We start from the raw sequence: 12,085 nt of genomic DNA, 5'->3' as shown, positions 1-12,085 counted from the left end.
TCATTAGTTTCTTTCACTTAGTGTGAGACATGACAAAGAGGAGTGACAGAATAGATGGAAAATATATGATTTGGGATATATATTTGCACATTAGGGGGGAGGGGCAGGAGGTAAAGTATTTGGACAGTGTGAAGTTAGAAAATAATTCTTACTACATAATATGCAGAATAGTTGTACCTAAACCATTAGGCAAGCAGACCCACTATACTTTACCCCCGCCCCCTAATATGCAAATATATAGCCCAAATTTGTTTCTAAAGTATTATATTTTTATTGTATTTAGGTATATTTCATTAGAATTGAGCATCAGAGAAACATATTAGAAGAATGTTAGATAGGGGGTATATCATACAAGTACTAAAAATTATTACTACAAAAGCTGCATTTACAGAAAAGCTTCTTATAGCTGGTGATTTTAATTTATCTTCTGTCCAGTGGATGCATAACTATGCATATTCTGGATATAAATCAGTTGCAGTTTCTTTAGTATCATGTTAACTATTCACTTTACCTAGTGGTAAATTTCCCAACTAGGCACTAGGATGGCCAGTCCTTGTTATTGCTGAGCCCTGCAATATTTGATGACCATGAAGCACATCTAAATTAGACCCCACTGCCCTCCTTGGTGCAAGCTATCACTTGGCTTGGACTGCACTCAGAAAAATCATCTCTTACCAAATATTTTCAGACAGATTACTGTCTGACAAGGCAAGAATTAACAGGGCACAATTTACCCTTAATCACTTAATAAGGATATGGAATATTACAGAAAAAATACCACTGAGGGTTTCAGAGAAACACACTACAGTATGATGGGCTAGATAACCTAAAAGGCTGCTGCTTATGACCGAAGATATTAAGAGGACAAGAAATAAAGAGAAAAAGTTATGGAAATTATTTAAGCAGATCATACACATCAATAATCATTGCATAAAATATACCAAGGCATGAAATTAAGTTAGAGACTTGTCTAGAAAGTTATTCAATCAGCATAAGGAGGATTTAGCTGCATCAAGTAAGTCCCATCCAAACCAAGTATTGAATCATGTTTCAGGCCATAAACTTATAGCCATTCTGTTAACAAATTTAAGGAGAATGACCACATGGTAGATTACCCAAAAGACATTGCTGATGCTGTAAATAGGCAGTTTATATCTAACAATGTGGAACATATGTTATACACTCAAGGCTTCTAAATGAATTGTAGTTTGAAATATCAGGCCTCCTCAGTCACCTTTTCAGACATCACTCAATGAAAAGAATATCCCACCGAATTGTCATACAGTCCATATAACCCCCATATACAAAGGTGGTGGTGAAGAGGATACAAGCAGCTATATGTTAATCAGAGTCACATCTGCAATTCAAAACCTACTAGAAACAGTTGTTAACACTGTAATCTTAAAACACTTAACAGCCAATAATTTATTTTCATCATGTCAACTTGGTTTCAGGTATGGTCAGTCAGTTGAAACTAATCTGATTGACTCTTATAAATATGTTAAAAATCTTCTGAAACAGAGACTCACAAATGACATAACGCATCATTTGGTAAAAATATATGACAGTGCCTACATTAGGAGACTCTAAATCAAGTCCCCGGCAATTTAAATGCATAAAGGCGTGGTTCATACAATACATTCCTTGACTGATAGGAAACACTGCTAAAATATTTTGCTAGGGTGAAAGAACTTTCTAGTTTGACCTAGGCTAGAGTTTTGCTTGGTGACTAACAAAGTGTATTTATTTTGTACTCCCATTCTCCATTGGGAAACATTATAAAATTCTGGAAACAATTTCAAAACATTCTAAAATGCATACGTCATTCCTAAATGCAGACTTTTAAACTTTACCTAGTCCCCTCCCCTAAAGGACAAATATATAGTCCAAATACTCTTTGAATTTTTAATAATGCAACTGTTTTATTCTTATGAATTTTATAGCAAACAGTAAACAAGCAGCTGGAATAAAAAAGCAGAACTATTGAAAATCCAATCAGTAGCATATATATAATTTGGACTATATATTTGTCCAATTACTGAGAGGGGGATAAGTTTAGTAGTCAGCATGTAGGAATGATATAATTAAGTATTTTAAGATGTTTTGAAGTAGTCTCTATATATAGTGTTTCCTTATGGAAAGCCGGAGTACTAAATTGATAGCTAAAACCGGAAAAACAGCTCTAGTTTAGTATAAATGAGGGCAGTGAAATGTATTAACAACCTCTATCCAGATGCTAGAAATGCATTATTAGAGCCATATCTAGGACCAACAAAGAGAGGGAAGTGGAATCCAGATGCTAGAAATGCATTATTAGAGCCATATCTGGGACCAACAAAGAGAGGGAAGTGGTATCCAGATGCTAGAAATGCATTATTAGAGCCATATCTGGGACCAACAAAGAGAGGGAAGTGGTATCCAGATGCTAGAAATGCATTATTAGAGCCATATCTTGGACCAACAAAGAGAGGGAAGTGGTATCCAGATGCTAAAAATGCATTATGTATAACTCCTAAGTTTATGTGTATTGCTTTTTTTTTTGTTTTGCTTATTGCTCAGTCTTTTCCTTTTTTGTATGACGGGTTTTCCAATAAATAATAATAATAATAATTATTAGAGGCATATCTGGGACCAACAAAGAGAGGGAAGTGGTATCCAGATGCTAGAAATGCATTATTAGAGCCATATCTGGGACCAACAAAGAGAAGGAAGTGGTACTATTACTTATGGTGAAAAAAGGGCAAGTTTATCATGTAAGGAACTATTTGAACAATAGGCTACTATGAAATTTTCCTGCAAAGAATAGCATCCATGAACTCTAACAACAAGCAATGGAACATCCAAGATATTTGGAATCCAATCAAATTGAAGAATGAATTGTATTCCCAATGATTGATATTTGGACCCAGGCATAGCACTGCTCATTATTTGGTTGCAATGTTGGACAGCATCATTAAACATTTCTAAATATATATTCTAAAAATATAGAGCTTATGCAGACATGCGTAAAAATATTGGTAAAAATACTTAAGATTTTTGACAGTTTTGAAAATAATGTAGTAGTGGAAGAAGCTAAGGCTATGGGCTCCTGTACATTTGTTGTATATGATTACAAGTTTCCTTTTTAATATATTTCAGTGTGTCCAACACCCTGATCATGAGACATTGAATGTTTACACATTTTTTGTGGATTACCACAAGAGACTAAATTAGGCCCACATTCATTTCTTATTGTCTTTAACTATATTTGAACCACAATGCATGAATTTTATTTTAATTTGCTGACAACTTAAATACCTTAGCACTGAACCTCCAACAACAGAACAGACTGTCTGGAGGAGAATTTTTATTGAATTAAAACTGATTAAAAAGAGTAAAACTGACAGTCAGTGAAACTAAGGGCTCTTCTGTGACATTTTCTTTCCTAGATTTGGCAGCCCAATTTCCCCTGTAAATGATGAGCAATATCTTAAATGATGAGCAATATCAGAGTCACTACTGATAATTAATGATAATTCAGTACCCATGCTAAAAAGTCTGTTTTCAAGTTTTTTCAAAGTTCAAGACTGCTTTACAAGTTTCAACTTGTAAAGCATTCTACCCTCAACCAGAGTCTGCACTCAATTCTTTTCCTCACAAGTTATCAACAATTGGAACAAACTCTCTGAAGACACAGTTACTGCTGAATCTTTTGACATTTTCAAATAAAGGCTGGATGCTGAGTGGTTCTAGAGGGGGTGGAAACTTGACTGGGGAACTACTGATCATCCAACTGCACCTGGTCACTTAACAACATTGAAAACAACTTTGATCATCAATTCTGGAGCTTCACAGGGAAAAATCCTTATATTACTCCAAGCTGCAATTTAAGGCAGATGTTGACAGCCCCACTTCCTATAATTTCTTACTACCAACACACAAAAAAAGAAACATTTTAAAATACAGTACTTGTTGTACTCTGAATGGAAATTCAAGATGAAATTAGCACATTGACTATCTGACTACAATAGGTAATTCATTTTTGCAAACACTTGGTATATTCAACAACAAGACATTAGGGATGCCAACTGAGGTATTAAAGTCTGTAAACTGGTATTGCAGTTATGTTAGCCTTCTCTAGAATATGCATGTCCAGCTTAGCATCCAGGACTGACAAAATTTGAATCAAATACACTTGAGATGCTACAAGAAAGAGCTGTAATAATTAAACTTGGACCCAACTACTCAAAATAGGATAAAACACTAAAAACTCAACTTGAACTCCCTTGATAGCTCTGGACATGAGGTTACATATCTGTTTGGACTTAATTGCTTGAGCTACCCAACTCACTGTAATTTATTACTTGACCTTGAGAACCCTACAACTGAAAAACGAAACACTAGACTAACAAATCTAATAGTGTCCACAACTGATGATTTACTCTGCTTCTAGTGCCAAGAGATATTATAAATCATCTCTCCATTATTTCATTCAATATTTTAATTACCTTAATTAGAATTGTGCTAGGATGCTGATGCTCCTTGTCATACCCAGCCAACTTGCATACTCTATCAGAAATTGATGTTGTGTGGCAGTGTCTATTCTAAACTACAGAAGAATGATCTCCTTGATCATACCTATCTGTGGTCACTGTTACCGAGTGGGCTTAAATTGCATCTATTCTAGCACACTCTTAGTTGGAAGGTATGCCACTGGGCTGTAAACAAAGTCACTGTTTTTTTATATTTTGTGTAGAATGTTTTTAACTGCCATGTCAACAATGGAGCCAAAAAGATTCAACATAGGACCTTATTTTGCTCCAAAGGGCAAAATAAAGGCAATCAAGGTAATACTAAAATGATAAAGCTTTAGGAAGTATTTGACATTTGATGTAGTTTATGAGGTGGATTTGTATGACATTTGCCTATGTTATAGTTTTGATTGTATACATAACATACCTGTGCTAGCATTTGCTATTTTGGTTTATTAAGCACCTTTTATGTATTTTTATCTTTATTAGCATATTTCCTTCAGAAGTTGCCAACCAATAAATATTTACCTTTTAGTTTCATTAGCTTCTTTCTATTTTCCTCAGCTTTCAACTCAATTATAATTGCCAATTAATACTCAATACTCAATTCCATTATAATAAAAAAAAGCTACTTATCTACAGCCATGCCAGTGTTTCCTTATAAGAGCTCATTGTGAAAAATGTTAGCCTATCTAAATTTTAACTCAAATGATTAGGCTGGGTTACCCACATTTGACAACATAGACACACTTTTAATTATATTTACTATTATTATGACTATTAAAACCTAATGTTGCAAACCCACTAGGCTAGAAGTGGGTTTGGTATTTTTGCTACATTGCCACTCAAGACAAAAACACTACAAAATTTTGAATTGTATGCAGGCCAATGTAATAAAATTTATATATACTGAGGTAAAGTTCTAGATTAAGGCCTAATGAAAAGGAAACACATTAAGAAAACAATCCTTACTTCATAATATGCAGAATAATTATAGGCTTATTTTGACTACAGCTTCCCTATACTTTAGTCCCTCTCCCCAGCTTATGTGTAAATATATAGCCCAAATTATATATTTCTAATATATTCCACCACCCATCACTCTTATTTTTCTGGTTCTTGTTTTGTCACAGTTTATTTAATTTATGGGTGAACAGGTTGAAATCAATAAGAAATATTGGCTATATATTTACACATTAGGGGGGTTGGGGACAAAGTGTAGGGGAGCTGTAGTCAAAATATGTTAGCTGCAGCTATACTGCATATTATTACCTTAAATTGCATTTTCAAGCAAAATAAGGAAAATTTGGTAGTCACTGGTCAGTGATGATGGGGAGCCATTTACTCAATTACATCCCACTCTGTCTTTCATGGTTTAATGAACCAACTCTTGTCAACAGCAATCTTAAAGCCATCAACAGAGGGAACAACAACAGCTGTATCAGGAAGATATTAAGAACTGTTTTTTTAACATGTTTCCTTCTCAATAGCCCCTGATTTAGACCTTTACCTATACTGAATTGTCTTTTAAAACAATTTGAAGAAAACAGCCATTTACAAGAATCTACTGCATTGGCATTGGTCCATTAACTATTTGGGGTAAGCCTAGGCTTTACATTTGACCATTAGAAGGGGTAAGCTTATAGATGGTAAAATTCTAGTTTAGCTACTTTTCATTATCTTGGAAAGCAGTTAGGTTGGGAAAATGACTTTCAGTAATGGATCCAGGGTGAAAAACATACTCCAGGAAGGTATTAACAACCTTCCATGTTAATGCTCTTCTAATTTCTAAGTCTTAGAAATTTGCTTACTTGACAGGTCTATTATCTATTATAATTTTGACAAAACAACATTTTATATTAATTTTCAGTGTCTTTTTCTCTGGTTTTAGTTTTGAAAATACAATTCCAGTTACTTGAATAGAATTTTAAGCTATATCAATGGGTTTTTTTTTTCAAAATTTAGGAAATGTAATTGTGGATCTTTGAAACCTCATAAATTGGGACTGAGCAAAGTTGTAAATCTGTACTTTATTTAAGCAGAATATCTATTTTGCAAGGTTTCACTTTTATAACACAAAATTTTTTTAAAGATTGTCATGGCCAGGGCCCTCTATAGGGAGAATGATTAGAGGTATAGTTACTTCAAAATACCTTCCTGGGACATACTTTGGTAAATTTTTGGCAGTTCATATTATTGATTTACAAATAAAGTAAACATACCACTTTATGTCTTTTTTTTATACTCTTTCCAAATATAATAATCATTTTTGTTGGAAATGAATTTTACCCCCACCCCTATATATAGCAGTTCAGGGTATATATTTGCACATTAAGAGGATGGGGAGAAAGTTTAAACTTACCTCTCATTTTCACAAGAAATAAAATTTACCCCCACCCCCCGTATATGCAAATATATAGGGTAAAGGCACTGATGATTTGACAGTGCATTTTCGGAACCACTGTCAAAATTTTCCTTCAAAACGGGATAGCTCTGCTTAGCCGTGACTTAGAGCGCCATCTCTTAGAGCCGTCGTTATATTTCGACGGTGCAAAACGTGGACACTATATCCAGTACACCCAGATATGAAAAGAACATTCAATTTGGTCAGTTTCCTGTTTTCAACATGAAAGGAGCTCCCAACAATTTTTCAGGTATGTAATGTTCAAACTGTCATTACTTGGTTATTTATTGCAAGAAAAAGTTGGGATAAGCGCCAATGTGTCAAGATACATCTGCTCTTCTCTGAAATGTAGCCACATTAGCTTTTTCTTGATAAAATTAAATGAAAATGGTGACGGAAATTGCATTGTCAAAACTAGGCTCCAAGTGTCGAAAATTCTTGTTCGATGTAGTGGAATACCAGGCGGACTAAAAATGTTCCTTCAGCTGCATTTAAGCATAAATATTGGCTTCTATCAAGGGATTTATTTCTTTGGCGAATATCTCGTAGTAACCTTGTAAAAATTTTGGACAGACAGCAACAGGCCGTGTCGAAATATAGGTGACTTTGTCGAAACTTCACTGAACATGTAAAACAGATGAGAAATAATAGGTGTCAAAATTCCAGGATCCACTGATGAAACCATAGGCACCATAGCTGTTGAATTTATGGGTGCTTTCTGTGCAACAAGAGATTTTGAGGATTATTATTTCTAATAATATTTCAGATAAAAGAACATTTAAACAAAAGGTTTTTTTTTAAACTTTGAAGTTTTACTTACAGACACTGGATTTTTCCATCATCTGAGGAACTGCTGCTTGGCCTCATACCATGCAGGGGCATAAATTGCTATGGGGCAGGGGGGGCAGTTGCCCCCCAGACCTGATTTTGCCCCCCCCCAGATTTTTTTTACATTATACCCTTATTTATCCTTCATCCGAATAAAAAATACAAATTTTATCAAATACAAAATCTTATACGAAATGACGTTTAGGCCTATGTTTTGGACAAAACTAAGAATCTGCATCTGAAAATAAAATCCACTAAATCAAATAAACTTCTTAAATTTCGTGAAATCCACTCCCATTTTCCTAGACCCTATCCCTTCTGAAATGCTAGTGAAACAATTTTGTTATACTAAATTTGTTATACTAAATACTATTTGTATTTAATAATGTATATTAAAATTTGTTGTACCAATTTTGTTAGTTTTATTACTTCTACTTTTTGCATAGTCTTTTACACGTTTATACATTAAATGAAGTTGAAGAAAAACAAAGAAACAAGAATATACGTGTCAAATGCACTAGATTCCGCCCACAGGTATTCCCTAAGTATTTAGACGCGTGTCGAATTGGATTCCGACTTGCGTTGAAAACAGGTAACTTTTTCGTTGTCAAATTTGTAGGTGAAAATGCTCTAATTTTGGAAAATTGGAGTTTTGTACCCTTTCCAGACAAAACTTCAAACTTCTCGTCAAACAGTTAGATTCCTAGATGTTTTTCCTACATACTGAAACCCTTTTCAAACCGAAAGTCTTTAAATTAAGACTTCTATAGTAGAAAAACTGTTTTTTTACAAAAACTGTCAAATCATTGGTTCTACACCCAATACAGGTGTTGAATTGGGTTCCGACTTGCATTGAAAATAGGTAACTTTCTTGTTGTGTCAAATTTGCAGGTGAAAATGCTCTAATTTTCGGAAAATTGGACTTTTGTACCCTTTTCAGATAAAACTTCAAACCTCTCACCAAACAGTTAGATTCCTAGATGTTTTTCCTACATACTGAGACCCTTTTCAAACCAAACATCTTTAAATTAAAACTTCTAGAGTAGAAAAACTGGTTTTTTACAAAAACTGTTGAATCATCAGTACCTTTACCCTAGGCTAGCCTACCCTGAATTGGTATATATAGGGGTGGGGGTAAAATTCATTTCTAACAAAAATTATTATTATATTTGGAAAGAGTATAAAAAAGGCATCAAATGGTACATTTACTTTATTTGTAAGTCAATAATATGAATAATGAAAAAATTGCCCCTGAAAGTTTCATTTCCCTAACCAAACCCCTTTTGAAGATAGCAAAAAGTAGCTAAACTAAAATTTTACCCTAAAGATGGGTAACCTCAAGGAAAATATAAATAGATAGCCTATTTGGGGTAAATATCTACCAAATCATATCATTGACTAATGCATAAAGTGAATATACCACTCAATGCCTATTTTTATGATGATTACAAATATAGTAATCATTTCTATCGGAAATTAATTTCAGCCCTCCCCCCCCCTATATATGCCAATTCAGGGTATATATTTCTACATTAGGAGGGGTGGGGGCAAATTTTGTTTGTGATGTAAATGGGAGGTAAATTTAAACTTTACCTCCACCCCCCTAATGTAAAAATATATACCCTGAATTGGCATATAGCCTATAGGGGGGGGGGGGCTGAAATTCACTTCTGATAGAAATGATTATTAGGCTATATTCGTAATCAGCATAAAAAAAGGCATCGAGTGGTATATTCACTTTATGCGTAAGTCAATAATGTGATTTGGTAGGTATTTACCCTATTTGGAATGTTCAAGGTTTCTTTTCAGATTTTTATAGTGTTTCCTTATGGAGTGGGAATGCAGCAATAAAACCATGGATTTTCACAAGTTAAAGAAAAGCAGACATAAAGTTAAGGAAAAAGATATTTTTTCCAAAAGCTAGGAAGGTACTATATGTCTCATCTGCAATTCCGGGTTTAATCATTACCTGGCATGCCCCATGTGGCTAAGGTCATATACTGTTGGTCCACATATGTACCAAGATATAGTTTTGCAATTCTGTGGAGTAAAATCTTCTAAATTTCTAGTGAGACTATTGTAAAGTTTCAATTTAGAAGGCCCATCAGGCTTAGTCCATTTTGGCTGTGGCCTCTTCGCCATCCTTGTACATGTATTTGAAAGGTGCCTGATGAAATTCGATGTCAATGTAATGTAATTCATGATGTATATTATTATTTAGTATATGCATTTTTGTTGTAAAATAATAATTAACTTAATTTACTAAAAATAATAAAGCCCTTTTCATATTGTTTTATATTGATGTTATATCTAATTCTAGATTGATACCTCTTAAAATAGTTACTTTTAGTCAAAATAGGAACATTAGCTAATATAGATGGCAATACATATTGTAATATTCAACAAAACTTTGAAATTCTCGACAAAAAGCAAGATTTTGGGGAAAAAGTAACAATTGTCCCAAATGTGGGAGCATAGAGACGATTGAAAACTTGTTAATAGAGTGCCGTGAGAGTAAAGAAGAAAGACGAAAAATAGTGGAATTTTTCTTAAGAGAAATCAAGGCAATCAAGCCTAGGCAATCAAGCAATCAAGGCTAGATTTATTACTTGGTGGATTAGAAAGTGAAGAAGAAAATTGTGTGATTACACGTCTTGTGATAGAGTTTTTGAAGAAAAGTGGAAGAATTATGGCCATTTGAAAGAAGTTTATAGAGAAGAGACTTTATACGTGCTTGAAGAATAAGAAGTGAAGTTTAGATAGCCACTGAAGTCCCCTCAGTTGTCTTCGAGCACCTGGAGAGTCAGGACAGGCTTTTTTGCATGACGTGTTTTCTGTGAGTTGTGCAAGCCGAAATTGCAGCGTTCGTTAGAGCAGAGGTACGCGATTAAATTCTGTGTGAAACTTGGTAAATCTGCCTCAGAGACGTTGATATGATCAAGCAAGCTTACTCAGGTATTGCTTTAGCAAGAAGGGGTGTGTTTAGGTGGCACCAGGTCTGTTTTGAGGGCCGGGAAGAAGTTGCTGACGAAGACTGTACTAGAAGACCTTCGATAAAAACCGAAAATGTACTCGTGTGCGCAAAATTTTGAACTCAGACCGTCGACTAAGTATTCGTTTAATTACCCAAATGTTAAATTTACCAAAATCTGTTGTTCATGACACTGGGACAGTACATTTGAACATGCACAAAGTGTGCGCGAAAATGGTCCCAAAAGTGCTCACTGACGACCAGAAATTGCGGCAAGTGAAAGGGTGCCAAGGAAATTTAAACAAGAGTAAAAGTGACCCCCCAATTTTTGCATAGCGCAATCACAGGTGACGAATGCTGAATCTTTGAGTATGATCCTGAGACAAAGAGGTAATCTTCCGAGCGGCACACGTCGGCGTCTCCTTGCCCAAAAAAGGCAAAAATGAGCAAATCCCAAGTGAAAACGATGTTCATTGTCTTTTTTTACGTCAAAGGCATTGTCCACCATGAATTTATTTCTACTGGACAAACCGTCAACGCCAAGTTTTATGTGGAAGTGCTCAAGAGACTCAAACGAATGGTCAATCGGTTCCGACGAGACATCGCAACCGATTGGAAGTTGCACCACTACAACGCCCTGGCTCACACCACCTTTCTCTTGAGCCGCTACCTGACCAAGGCTGGCATCCCAACGCTTCCGCAGGTGCAATGCAGCCCAGATGTGGTCCCCGGTCTTTTTTTGTGTCCTCGCCAGAAAAGGCTGATGAAAGGCAAATATTTTGAGGCGACAGAGGGGATCCAAGCAGTATGCACCGTGGCTCTCGTGGCTATTCCGGAAAATGCATACCGAGACGCCTTTAATGCTTAGAAATCATGCTGGGAGCGATGCATTGACGCAGAAGCTGCCTATTTTGATATTTTTTAAAGTATTGTAACGATTGGCTCAATAAATGTTTTTAGATCAATTCAGTTCTGTTACTTTCCGGATAAACCCTGTATGATGGTATGGCAGTGTTGTCTTCGTCGCTATTTACTCTTAAATGACGTTTTTTTTACCTCAGAAAATGAACTTTACAGCACATTCAGCACAAAAAGATAAACTCATTCAAGTCTGACGAGATGAACAAGAGATTTAATATAGAATGCCTTCAAAGATGTGTAAACCTTAGTGAAATTCGTCTTAATACCTTAATAAGAAAATGACATATTAACTTGAATCAATTTGAAAAATTTGTGCTTTAACTGTTTACGTAAGAAGAAGTGCCGGAAAAATTACAAGAAAGGAAATGCCTGAAAAAAAATTAACTCTGCAATGAAAATCAACAGGTTTAAATATTAGGATGTTCTTTTGTATGTATCAGCTTCCTTTCC

The 12,085-nt window shown here is 35.0% G+C and overlaps 2 protein-coding genes across 2 annotated transcripts in view; one reads left to right on the top strand and one right to left on the bottom strand.

Moving 5' to 3' along the window:
- Positions 1 to 9,936, bottom strand: part of CysRS (cysteine--tRNA ligase, cytoplasmic) — a 49,013-nt gene extending 39,077 nt beyond the window's left edge. The window contains exon 1 of the mRNA XM_089099596.1: positions 9,713 to 9,936. Coding sequence (XP_088955722.1) covers positions 9,713 to 9,885 — 173 coding nt within the window. The 5' untranslated portion in view covers positions 9,886 to 9,936. The remainder of the gene's footprint in view (positions 1 to 9,712) is intronic.
- Positions 9,937 to 11,156: 1,220 nt separating this feature from the next.
- On the top strand, positions 11,157 to 11,582 carry LOC148945370 (uncharacterized). The gene has a single exon (XM_089099024.1). It carries the CDS (start codon positions 11,157 to 11,159, stop codon positions 11,580 to 11,582), a length of 426 nt encoding a protein of 141 aa, XP_088955150.1.
- The last annotated feature ends 503 nt before the right edge of the window (positions 11,583 to 12,085 follow it).

This window comes from Artemia sp. Qi Xiang Cuo, chromosome 13 (assembly GCF_049724085.1).
Source record: "Artemia sp. Qi Xiang Cuo chromosome 13, ASM4972408v1, whole genome shotgun sequence".
Lineage (NCBI taxonomy): Eukaryota > Metazoa > Arthropoda > Branchiopoda > Anostraca > Artemiidae > Artemia > Artemia sp. Qi Xiang Cuo.
Note: the sequence above shows the minus strand (reverse complement) of the source record. Positions and strands in the feature narration are given on the sequence as shown.